The following is a 13,114-nucleotide window of genomic DNA, read 5'->3' as shown; positions in this document are numbered from 1 at the left end:
CTAAATGTTAAATCTAAATGTTAAATCTAAATCAATCACCAAGTGTGGAGCTTGACTGTTGCAATTCAACATTTAGATTTAGATTGCTTTTTGATGTGTACACATTTTTAACAAGGATGTAGAACATGTTGTTTCACATGAATTTCTCTCTCAAATCAAAGAAAAGTGAGCTAAATGTTCAAAATATGTCGGCTATGACACAGTGACCGAGTTTTTACATTCGGCATTCCATAAAATACTTCAGTACCCTAACTACCCTTAAGTTTAGATACATTGGAGTCGTTTTTGTGTAGTTTTCTTTTACTCAAGTAATGGAGTAGCCTCATTCTTTCTCTCATCCACAACATTTATTTCTTATATCTCAAATTCTTTCTTCCGTCTCAAACTTTTTAAATTAAAAATGATGAGTAACATTACATTAGCATTGACTTTTAAAATAAATAAATGGAAGAAGGGGAGAGAAAAAAAACGACAAAATTGAAAATATCAATCCTTGAATCATTCCTACGCTTCGTGAAACCAAATATGTTTTCTTATTGCTTATTAAAATGCCATCCCCGCTTCCCATTAGTTATTGTGGACATTTTTATTAGTAATATATTTTTAATTAGAGCTGATGACGGTGTGTGTGTGTGTGTGTGTGTGTGTCACAGGAAGCAGTGTGGGCAGCCTCTTCTATGTCACCGCCTGCGTCACAGCCGACGCCAGGAGGGAGTTTTCCGCTGACGAAAAAGGCTGCGCTTCTCGGCAGCTTCACACAGACAAGGAAAGCGCTTCAGCTGGATCGGATCAGACAATAGCACCACCGGTAATAGTAGTAGCAGCAGTGTGTGTGTGTACTGTGGACGCGCTGCACCGCTAAAACACAGCCATATTCCTCCCTCTGTGCGCTTTGGATTAAACCTCCACTCTTTATCTCCCTGATGGTGATCGGATACTTATTGTGGTGAGTGAAATCCATGTCTTTTTTTTTTTTTTTTTTTGGTGTGTTAAAGCCTGGTTCAGTCATTTAAACTGAGCTACACATTGGTTTAAGGATTTTTATTTATTTCTTTTTTTCTCCGCGTTTCTGTATGAAAACATTTCTCATTCACGCGTCGCGTTTGTTCAACTTGTCGCTATATTGTATATGTTAGTGGGACTTTTTTTTTTTTTTTTTTTTTTAAGTAATTGTTTTTACGGACAGGTGAAGACAAAGTGCGTGATTTGTCGATTAAAACCAAAATAGCTTCCGACAATGTGTCTAGTTGGATTTGCTGTATAAGCTATTATTTCAACTTGATTTCTTTGCTGTTGATTTGTGGTGGTGTATTGGCTTCTGTGAACTGTTGATGAGGTCGTCTTTTGTGTATTCACTGTGTGTGTGTGTGTGTGTGTGTGTGTGGTTCGCCTCTTGTAAACGAGAGCGACTCCTGAAGGCGCACAGCTGACGGCAGCGGCTGTCATTACAATCAGCGGTAACCACACACAGCTGTGTAACCCCACCCCCGGTAACACCTTGACTCAATCATTGACCTTTGATTGGCTAATCGATTAACCTGAGTGTGGGTGGATCAGGAACATAGATAGAACCCTCTCATTGTTTAAAAATCCCCAACCAGCACTAGCATGTGCATTTTATTCTTCTCCTTTCTTTCTTTCATTGTTCAAAATCCTTTTCTATCCAGTCTATAACGTCCATGCGGCTCCTGAATTTGTCATTTTAGTCCAGGTGTGACACTGTTGTTGTCAGTCTCCCTCACACACACACACACACACACACTGAGTGTTTGGGATAAAGAGCCACAATCCATTCATTCGTCTCTAGTGCGACCTCACCCGGATCATTTCTGGCAACATGTTTTCTTGGAATTTGGCTCCAGAGAGCTGAATGTTCCTTTGTTTACTGAGAAGCAGCTCCAGCTCTTGCTGCTGCTGTGAATTGAATGTGACATGCCTTTCCATGAAAGGTCCAGAGACCCCAAAAATGACCATACATTGTTATTTTTTTTTAAATTCATTTTTATTTTTAATTTCCTTTCACAACTGCATCCATTTATATCCATTATCTCCATCTTTTAAAGACAGTCGGCCGTGCATTGATAGGTTTCCCACCACTGTTAAATACATTTCCACCAAATAACCAATTCCGTCTCCATCATGTGATCCATACCAGTCAGCTAACCTTGTGTTGCCTGCAGCTGTCAGACACAGCATAGATAATCTGGATGGCTACTTCCTGTGTGCACTGCAGCGTGTCATGTGTTTCACAACCTCAGGAAGCTCGCACACACTTTTTCTATTAAGCAGCAGCAGTAGTGGTGGGTTCAGACAGGGTTGTGTGAGCCTGCTTCGTTTTGGTCACGCAGGATGGATGGATGGATGGATGGATGGATGGATGGTCCCCACGCTTTTGTGCCTGGAGATGAGAGAGAGAGGATTGGGGTGCGTGCGTGTGTGTCACTGAGCCTGCTGACAGTCTCCAACACGGCAGCAGAAAGCTCTCTCCCATCTGCTTTGTCCTCTCCCAGCATTCCATACAGCAAATGTCCCAGACTGGAGCGTGACCCCCTGAACCCACAACCACCTCCTCCCTGCCTCCCTCCCTCCTACACACACACACGCATGCACACACACATCAAAAAGCTGCATTTTGTTCCTTTCTTGCGTTCATGTTTGTCTAGTGCAGTGGTTCCCAAACTTTTTTCTCCCCACTGTACCCCATTCACATATTTGTCAAATCATTTGTACCCCCTGTTCATATCATAAGTACCCTCTCAATAATTGTATATGCTTTTTCATTTGTGGAACAGTGGGCTCTCCTAAACCCCTAAAAGTGTCTCAAACATTGGTTCCCTAAGGCCTAATCTACAAATTTAAAACAGTGAGTGGAATTTAGTTAAACTGCAGCTTTTATGTGACTTTACTATAGTAAGTAAATACAGTCTCCTTTGTAAAATGTAGCTAATTATTGTCTCCTGTTGCCAGATGTGTGATAAAAAAAAAAAAGACCTCTAAAGCATAAAATTATCCTGTTTCAATAATGAGCAATATTACTGTTAGTTTGTGGTGAATTTGTCCAAAATCGCCTAAAAAGGAACTAGGAACACTTCCCGATTATTTTCAAATTAATTGTTAAATTTTTCCAAGTACCCCCTGCAATGTGCTCCTGTATCCTAAGGGGTACACATACCCCTGTTTGGGAACCACTGGTTTAGTGCATCACAGATTTTTATAAAAGAATCTTCTGCCTTTTTTGATTTGATTTTAAATGTAAATCCCTCTACGTTCTTCTGCAGGCGTTGCACAGCTTGCATCTATAACAGATTATTGACACCGAAGGCACGCGAGGTCCACGTGCGACGAGCTAATACCCTGTCAGTCAGGTGTCACCTGGAAGGGAAAGGTGGCTCAAGCTCACTCCCAGTGCCTTGTGGGAGAAGGACTTTCCAGTGGTGAGCAGGAGAAAAACACATCTGGGTTAGATCGAATGCTCGTGTTCTTCTCGCCTTATTAGCTGTGCCAGAGTGGAATTCCTTTGGTTTGGAGACATGACATTATTTATTTGTGTTTTTATTTTTTTATATAATCCACCCTCCTCCTCCTCCTCCTCCTTCCATCAAAAGCTCTTTTTTGGATTTTTGGAGTCTGGTCCAAACTGAGGAACAGAATGTTTCTGTGGCATGGCAAAGTTTGTTTGGCCTCTGGTGAGAACAACAGGCTCATGTTGGAAAAACCACAGCATCGGATCTGCCCACAGTGTTCCAGCAGGTGGAGTGCTTGTGACGAACAGCTGAGTGGAAGAAATGAGCCTGTGTGTGTGCGTGTCCCAGCTGTGTGAGCGCTGGAATGCAGCCCATTGTCACCTTGATGGTTTCCATCTATTAACTCGGTCTTGAAGTGAGAGGCGCGATACCTCGAAAGCCTGAGGGAGGAGCGAGGGGAGGTGGTTGAGGTTGCACAACCTGTCGTAAACCTACTGGTAGAAGAAGACTCTGCCTCATTATATCACACTTTATGAACACTCAGTCAGTCATTTAGACACTGAACCATGTAATACTCAGATTAGTTGTCACTCCCAGACACTGTTATCAGCCACTGGACAGGAAAAGTCAACTGGGACTGGTCCATTCAGGACAGAAGGGCTGTTTATGCTGGCTACCACTACTACTTCTTTTTCTTCTTCTTATCTGCATTAAACACCACTGTCTCACATGTAGATCATTTTTAAACACTCTGATACAGTGGTGTCAAAGTCATTTTAGTTCAGGGGCCAAATATGGATTATTTTGATCTCAAGTGGGCCACAAAGGAAGGGAATGGAGCTATTTCAACATTAATGCTACTTTGCAATTTGCATGTATAAATAATATAGAAGTATGTAGTATATAAAGCACCAACAATATCCAAGCGATAGGTGACAGGTAGGAGCTAAATGTATTTAATTTGGGGGTTGAGCAGGGTTTTGGAAAGAAATAGGTTTCTTTCCATTGTGTTACATAAGCATGGGAACACCGTGAACCCCTGAAAATATTGTAGCGTTTCATTGAAGTTGTGGCACATTTAATGAAACTCCACTTGAATAATTCAGAATCAAAGGTTTTTAATTTGCCAAGTACAGTTTAAAAAAAAAAAGGGATTTTACTTGGTAGTTGGTGTGAAGAACAGAAAAAGAACAAAAAACAAACCAGGAACAATAATAATAATGATAAATATATACATACTGTATATACAAGTGCTACATGTAATTGTAAAGTTCTAAGTTCCAAATAAATCTGTTGAAATGTTATGTTTTTTTAAAGTGTATTATTTTAAATGGATGCCAATATTTATATTTGGATATGATCCAGTGATTAAAATTACTCCACATTTCTGCTTAATTTCAATACATTTTTTTCTAATATTGCCAAAATTCCTGAGCTTAAGTTTCTGTGGAAATTCGCCAGATATTTTACTTCTGATTGAGATATCTACAACTAAACTATTTGGTCATTTACACTGTTTTTCAGTCATTTTTACTTTCCGTTGAGGGGCCAATTTGGATGTTTTAAAGGGCCGGATTTGACCCCTGGACCTTGAGTTTGACACATGTGCTTTAATATTGAAATAGTTTCCACTCTGTGGAAGTATCTCTCATCTCTTTTTGAACAGATGATTTAAAGTTCTTTAATAAGAACTGATGAAGATTCTGAGATCACACCAATAGCCTGTAACTGCTCGTATCAAGATGATCATTTTCGACTGGAGCTGTGTAGTGCCTGGTGACAAATCTCCTTGCCTGAGATTTATCTCCCCAACTCTATGACAACCGGCCTAGGAGCACCTCAGTGGATGCCTCCTTTATCTGCCCGCCTGTGTGCACTTGATGGAATGACAGTGATGCATAATTTAGTGCTCGCTGAAAACATGCTGCGCTGCCTCGGCTGTCCGATCACATCCATTCTTCCATTTCGAGCAGACGCACACGTGCTTTGCTTTGTTCGGAGACAATATTGCATTCCACCTTTAAAATAAAATATAAATAAAAATGCTTTTTTTTTTTACATTTCCTTCCTCCAACATGCTGTGAATTAAATTCTTTTACGATCCGTGTTCTTTCCTCTATCGGCTCTTCTGGCCTTGTTCTGGGTGCAGCTGCTGAGAAGCTCCAGATTGACTACAAGCCGTCCCCTTGCCGGGATTAACCTCTCGCCACTGTTTCTGCCCGTTGAACAGGATTAACAAATCAATGTGTCAGGTAGACTGCAGTCAAGAGACAATGACCCAGTTTTGACACTGCTGCCTCCCCTTGTCTCCCCCTCTTCTGCCTCACTGCAGCTTTTAATTAAAAAGACTTTGCTTAGCTGGCGCTATGCTCTCCCTTGAGGTTGCCTCACAGCTTTGTTTCCATTTTTGCAGAGAATCAGGGCTGGAAACGGTGTGTGTGTGTGTGAGGGGGGGGGGTGGTGGATGTGAGGTGTGCCTCACCTCTCGCATTGCACAGACACCCATAGGCTGCTCTGTAGCATGTAGAGCACGTGTGTTCTTTCATAAGCCCACACATAGGCAACAGATGCCGCCTGCAGGTGTTTTTTAATAATCTGAAGGAAAATCCCACAACGTGATAATATGAATTGCCAGACTGTTTCACGCTCGAGCAAACTGGGAGATGGGAACCCAGTGGTTTGTTGGAAACACACTGAGAAAGAAGCCATTTGTTGGTTGTTGGTTGTTTGTAGTTGCGACGGTAAGAGCCGGTCTGACCTATCGCAAGGTGATCCATTCATCATATTTGCACCGGGGTCGACAGTATCTGACTGCAGCAATATCAATACCCTGTGTACATCTGCAAAGCCGCCCCCACTGACCGTGCCGAGGTGTCAGCCTCTTGCCCTTGACACTGACTTGCTCTCTATCCTTGTCAAAAGGTGGAATGGTTTTTGCATAATTGCTCCCTGTACTGTAAACGACAGCAGCAGCTCTACTCTCCTTACTCACAAGTTTAGCAATATTTGTCTATTCTCTGAGTGCTGACACTAGCATAACACCAGGGTCAGTGTTTTTTTTTAGTCACTGGATGTTCCGTCCAGGATATTATATTGAAGAACAAAAAAAACAGTGGTTATTTGATTTTCATTTCAGGATTCTACATTTTTTTAACAGGGTCAGGAAGGGAGAAACAAAACTTTAAGAGCTGGTTGATTTAAAAAAAAAAAAAAAAAAAAAAAAGACAGATAGAAACTTTGAAATCAGCAAGTTTTTAAAGTTTTGTTTATTCCTTCTCGAGCCTTACATTTCTATATTACGTTTTGGAATTTTAAAACGAAATTAAAATAGAATAGAAGAAACCGGAATTTCATACGTTGCAGCGACACAGTAGAATAGCAGACAGCAAGAACATAAATAAATAGCAACATAGGATATTAGTGCAAATATATACAACTGTGGGATGGACATAAATTAGAAAAAGATAAAAATATATTGACTTAAAGTAACATTTAAAACAAAATGACAACAACCGCATTAAAAAAAAAAACAAGCACTAATTTAAATGGTTTTTAATATCCTTTTCTGATAACATTGCTGACCCAACAGGGTACACAATAAACCCAAAATACAAATTCCAGCCTTGATCTGTTCAATAACGAACATCGTAATTCAAACTAACTTGATGCGATGCTAAGATTTGCACTCTTTAATTATACAAAACAACCATCAAGGCAGCATGTAAACAAAAAATGGACTAAAGTACCTTTTTAAAACTTTTTTTAATCCAAAATTATAGCTGTTGAAAACCTCTGAACAAACACGTTTAAAAATATCCTTGAAATTAAAGTGAATGCAAAACAAGCTGCAGCAGCTGTTAGTGATTTGGCCGCGACTACAGAGTGGGTAAACAGTTTGTAGGGAATCATCTCTTTACTGGTAAAGTGAAAGCCTTCGTTTCCATTCAGAGTGTGTGCGTGTGTGTGCGTGCGTGTGTGCTGGAGTTGAGCCCACTCAGCACAGCCACGTCCTGCCTGGGGTTGGGGGTTGGTGTGATGGGGGTGGGATTCATTGTTAGCACAAATTCTAACACTTTTTTAGACCTCTTGACTCTTGAGCAGGAAGCTCCTCCCCTTTATCAGACTTGTTCATTTCTGTTTATGTGTTGGAAGAACATTGGCTTTTGTTTGAGATCTGAGGATTTCATCAACTGAGTTCATTCTAATCAAAACACCAGAAAGCTAAATTGCTTGCACAGAGTTCTAATAGGTTTTTCTAGATCCAAGGTCGTTGTCCTTTTCATGTGTACGAGGTAATGATGATCATCTTTTTGTCCTCTCTGTAAGGAGTGATTGTAGTCACTCAACCTGCAGTCGCTTATTAAAAATGAAAAATAATGCATCCAGCATGACAAAACATCTTGACTTTTCATCGCTCTGTAAGATTCTCACATGGGACAAATGCAGTTTTTCCAGCGTGTTTGATCGTGGCCTGTTGAAGTGACTGCTGGAAATGAAACGTCTACAGCTGGATAATTAGGTCACCTTTTTTATGTGTGTTTTCTCTAATCAATGCATTTGCTGGGCTGATGGGATTTGGAAGAGACAGAAGGGCCCAGTAATTGTTGACTGAGGAAAATAAGACTGATTGATTGCTTCCTGTGCTATGGACAGCTCCCACTCTCAGCTGAGTGCAGCGTAGTGAGATGCATGGGATCGCACTGTTAAAAGCATTCACGCGCACCCCCAGTAAATGTTATATTTATTGCTCTCGTGCTCGTAAAATTGCTCAAATGTGTGAATATTTTGCCCTCTCGCTTGTCTCCTGCAGATTGTTCGCATTGGCGCCATGAGTGGGCTTCTCAAGAGGAAGTTTGAGGAGGTGGATGAGGACCCGTGCTACTCCTCACCCTCCTCCCTCTCCTCGGCCTGCTCAGGATGGGACTCGGAGGGGGAGAGCTGCTACTCGGACACCCTGGATTCCACTCCCAGCAATCCCAGCTCCCCAGCAACAAACAACTTCAGCAGTGAGTGTCTTATTCCAGTCAGTGTTAACTTTGACAGTACATTCTGGTTTAGTTTTAGTCATAGTTTGAACTCAAATGCAACTTGGTTTCAGTCAGAATGTAGTCATCAGGAATAATTCTAGTCAATTAAATGACATTAAGGTTTTATAGAATAGAAATATTTTATTGTCATTATACACAAGGTACAACAAAATTAAGAGACAACTCTTGTGGTGCAAGATACAGAGAAAAAAAGATAGATAAGTGTATTTACAAGGGGAACCACTAAGACGATAAATGAACAATTAAACAGTGAGAACAGCAAGGATAAATATATTGCACAGCTACAAATTGTCTGAATTGACTGAACACCTCTTATGTGTTCAGTAACCGTATTGCACTGGGATAGAACATGTTGATGATTCTGGTGGTGGGGGCCTGGATGGATCTAGGATGGATATAGTTTTTATTCACATGTATTTTTAAAAATGAGTCATAGTCTAGTTATTTTAACTTGAAAAAAAATCTATGGTGAAATTTTTAGGTAGACAAAATCCATGTCATAAACATCAGTGAGGGTGCTAATGGTGAGCCTATGTAAATGCTGAGAGGTTGAGGAGTTTAGACAGTCGGCAGATCATAAAAACATTTCACAGAACTGATCCCAGACTTCTGCAAGGAATACTTCTTTTGATTTTATGCCCTTGAGCTGCAAAATGGCTAATCGCGTTATGCAGTGGCTGCTCACCTTGGCTCTGTCTCCACTTTCCTCCTTTAGCCTCATTAGACAGACAGACAGACAGACAGAGAGACACTCACCTCTCCATGGGAGACGTGAGTTGAGTGGCCTTAGGGTGTTTCTGTCTGGACTCGGGCTCATCTACTGGTCTTTAAGGGACCTGCCGGGTTGGAAAAGGATCGTGTTGTACAGGAGAAGGGCAAACAGTTCGGTTTCCAGGATGGTGGGGCAAGGAGCCAGGAAGAGAAGCATGGCCGTTTGCCAGGGCTGGGAACACACAGAGCCTTGTCTGAAGCCTGGGCGTGCACCCAGCACAGGTGCTGAAAGAAACTGGGTGAAGGGATGCAATACAAGAAAAGAGAAATAGAGAGGGGAAGGACAATCGAGAGAAGTCGGCACGCATTCACATCCAGTGGAGTAGAATGGGTGGACCAGTATAATCCCGTGTTTATGTTGAGTTGAAAGTTGTTTTCCATGGTCACGGAATAGAGGGAGAAAACAGGTATTTGCAGGCAGTGAGAGGCTGTCATTTGTCTCTGTCGGGTGTCAGAAGCCTGACTGCATTTGATAGATGTGAACCTGAACCTGGCAGTTTATTTCAGCTGTATTACCTCTGGCAGCAGATTAGATAACGTAGTGCGGCTGTTGTGCGCTGTTAGTGATTACCTGAATGAAGACAGTACTCTTTCAGCACAAGGCTCACGCAAAAAATGCAGCTTCAGTGACGTTGGAAGCCTGTTGTTCCTGGTGTGGCATGAAAGGGGAGTTCCCATCACATGTGAGGGAATGCCCAACATGTGGATCTCCTGGTTGTTTAAGGCTGTGGCAGAGTAAGCGTTGGAAAAAGTTCCATGTCCTGATGTGAGACTCCAAGGTTGTGTTGAATATTCCAGAGTGGAATAACTCACTGGAATCTATAATAGTTCCAATAATTTTAAGTTTTTTTTAAACCCACATATGGTTCCACTTTGGTTCCTGTATTGTTTTGTTGCACTGGTCGGTACAGAAACATGCGAATGCTTTTAACAGACAGGAGACCCTTGACTTCCTATAGTTACTCGGCTGTTTGTAGCAAGAATGAGGTGGACAGAGGTTTTCCTTTTCCATTCTCCAGCCCATCTGGAAGCCTGGATCATTCACTCACCTGCATTGTGATCCTGGCTGTTCTGCTTCCTCTGCGGTGTTGGCCACCAAAGGGAAATTCCTGTGTTGGGTGTTTTTTTTTTTTTTTGTCGCACAGGACAAGAAACAAAAGTGGTAATGGTTGCCTGGTAGTGTAGGTGTCGCTTTACAGGATGTAAAAGTAACTGCTGTTAGTAGTTTTCTGTAATTGGGTACAGGCTAATGTGAGGTCATTGAACTGGTGTCCTTTTACACTCTGTGCAGCAACATTGTGCCAACTCTCAGGCTGCAGTGCCATCTAGTGGTGAATGTAGTAAACTTGAAATACCCTCACTTTCTAGGCAGTTTGACTCAAAGCCATTTATCTCTGTTCATCCACAGCAACATCCATCCTTAAGAAGGCCAAGCAAGCCCGAAGAGGCAATGTGACGTTTGACCAGGTGACAGTGTTCTTCTTCCCACGGTGCCAAGGCTTCACCAGCGTTCCCAGTCGTGGTGGATGCACTCTAGGAATGATGCAGCACCACAGTGCATTCCGCACGTACACGCTTGCAGAGTTTGCTGTGGAGCAGCGGATCCTGCGCCGGGAAAAACTACTCAACAGACTCAGGGAAGAAAAGCTAGAAGCGCTGAAACTAAAGGTAAGACAGCCAATGAATTATTTAACATAATTTTAAAAAGTCAAGTTTCAATTCAATACAATTCAAAGTGCTTTACACAAAACAAACATCACAGTAGCGCTAGCACACCATCTATCTATCTATCTATCTATCTATCTATCTATCTATCTATCTATCTATCTAAAACAGGATAATATCAGATTAAAGTGTGACAGTTTAATTAAAAGCAGTGTTGAATAAAAATGTCTCTAATCTTAATTTTAAAGCACTGAGAGTTTTGATGGACCTGCAGTTTTCTGGGAGTTTGTTCCACAGCTGAGGAGCATGAAAACTAAATGCTGCTTTTCCGTGTTTTGTTTTTGTTCTTAGAACATAAAGTAAGTTTGTCCCAGATGACGTGAGACCTCTGGGTGGTTGATATCAGAGTATAAGGTCTGAGATATATTTAGTGCTTTATAAGTTCTGTGATTTGATGGAAGCCAGTGTAAGGATTTAAGAACTGAAGTTAGGTGATCCACTCAAAATTTCTAAAAAGTCTTTTGTCACTGTAGCTAAATTACATGTTTTTTTTTTTTCTCTTCCTGTCAGCTGACCAAGAATGGCACCCAGGAAAATGAGGAAGCAGACCGGCTAACGGTGGATGACATCCCAGAGCAGGACATCGACATCAGTGGAGCAAACCTGGACGAGGGCTCGTTCCTCCAGCCTTACACATCCAAACGGCGCTACTCGCTGCTGAAAGCAGCAGGTGTGAAAAAGATTGACAAGGAGGAAAAAAGGCAGCTGCACGAGCTGCGTCTCTCCAGGGAGAACTGTGGCTGTGACTGCCAGGGCTTCTGCGAGCCAGAGACGTGTAGCTGCAGCCTGGCTGGCATCAAGTGTCAGGTAAGAGCCAAGGAAACTTCCACAGCAAAACGGTGTTCCGTCAAATCTGACTTTTACAAGACATTTAATACCTTTTTTGTTCGTGCAGATGGACCATTCCTCTTTCCCATGTGGCTGCACCAAAGACGGCTGCGGAAACACAGAAGGCCGCATTGAATTCAACTCCACAAGGGTACAGACGCATTACATCCACACCATCATGAAGCTGGAGCTGGAGAAGAGGCTGGAGGAGCCGTCGAGCACTGAGAACGAGGAGGGAAACACGAGAGGTAGTGCTCTTTTACCAGCGGTACCCTCGTTCCCCTTCAGCTCTGAACTGACGGCAGCTCGGGACAACAGCTGCAGCAGCGACATGACAGACATTTCAGACTGTTCAGGTCAAAGTGAAAACTCGGAGGAGGGCAAGGGCCTGTGTAAGCATCACACCCACGTAGACGAGAAAGGCCTGAATCGAATACTCGGTTTTGGTGAGAACGAGAACTGCTCGAGGGCCAGCAGAGACAGTGCGTTTAAGGGCAGTAGAGACACTTGGTGCCAAGATGAACCACAGGAGCGACAGCAGCCATCGACAGAGGCGTTCAGCAGCTTCAGCATGGTGGACTTTGGTGACGAGAATGACAATTTAGATGCTGCACTGTTAGACGATCACACAGACAATCAAGTGACAGCCATTTCAGAACTTTTGGATGAGAATGCGAACCAGGGAAACGGTCTTTTTCACAGCAACAGCGTGCCACACACGCCATCGCCCAGTATCGACCGCTCAGCAAGCTACAACATGGACCTGAGCCTTTCCTCTGAGTCTGACCTGGAGTTCTTTGATGGCTTTCCCTGCCTGGGGCCCAGCTCGCTCTACAACTCACTGAAAGAGTACGAGCACATGGACAGCTTTTTCCCTTTTCAGTTGCCTAGTTACCCCAGTATGCCAGTAGCCAGTGACCCTGGCACCTGCCTCTTAGAGTCACTCATTGGCCTTTCAGAATCGGTCCCAGAGCCCCCCACCACATTTACAGACAATCAGTTATTGGAGGAAGCCATGAAATTGTCTGTGATGGAGTCTGTGAAAGTTTGATGATGCAGAAAAATCTGTACAAAAAAGAAAGGTGTGAGATGTGACTGTAAATGCACATAAGATGTCAACATGTGGGAGGAACTGCAGGGATTTCCCTCTTTTGCCTCAAACATGTACATTTTCCAGACTTGCCTTCAAAGTTTTAGCAGTTTGGGAGTCTTGCTGTGTGAGATGGCAGCTAGTGTTGAGTTCATAGGGATCAAATTAACCGGGCCCCCGACAAACCA

General features: G+C 42.5%; 1 protein-coding gene across 2 annotated transcripts; it reads left to right on the top strand.

Annotated features, from left to right (window-relative positions):
• Positions 1-716: 716 nt before the first annotated feature.
• On the top strand, positions 717-12,887 carry csrnp1b (cysteine-serine-rich nuclear protein 1b). Of its 2 annotated transcripts, none has more exons than XM_028434598.1 (5): positions 717-808; positions 8,275-8,470; positions 10,692-10,951; positions 11,519-11,815; positions 11,904-12,887. In XM_028434598.1, exons 2-5 carry the CDS (start codon positions 8,293-8,295, stop codon positions 12,885-12,887), a joined length of 1,719 nt encoding a protein of 572 aa, XP_028290399.1. In that variant the 5' UTR covers positions 717-808; positions 8,275-8,292. The 2 variants fall into 2 exon arrangements, with proteins under 2 accessions (XP_028290399.1, XP_028290398.1); XM_028434597.1 differs by having other exon boundaries at positions 738-946.
• Positions 12,888-13,114: the final 227 nt, after the last annotated feature.

The sequence above is a fragment of the Gouania willdenowi genome, chromosome 20, assembly GCF_900634775.1.
Source record: "Gouania willdenowi chromosome 20, fGouWil2.1, whole genome shotgun sequence".
Classification (NCBI taxonomy): Eukaryota; Metazoa; Chordata; class Actinopteri; order Blenniiformes; family Gobiesocidae; genus Gouania; species Gouania willdenowi.
This window is presented reverse-complemented; position numbering and strand designations above follow the sequence as displayed.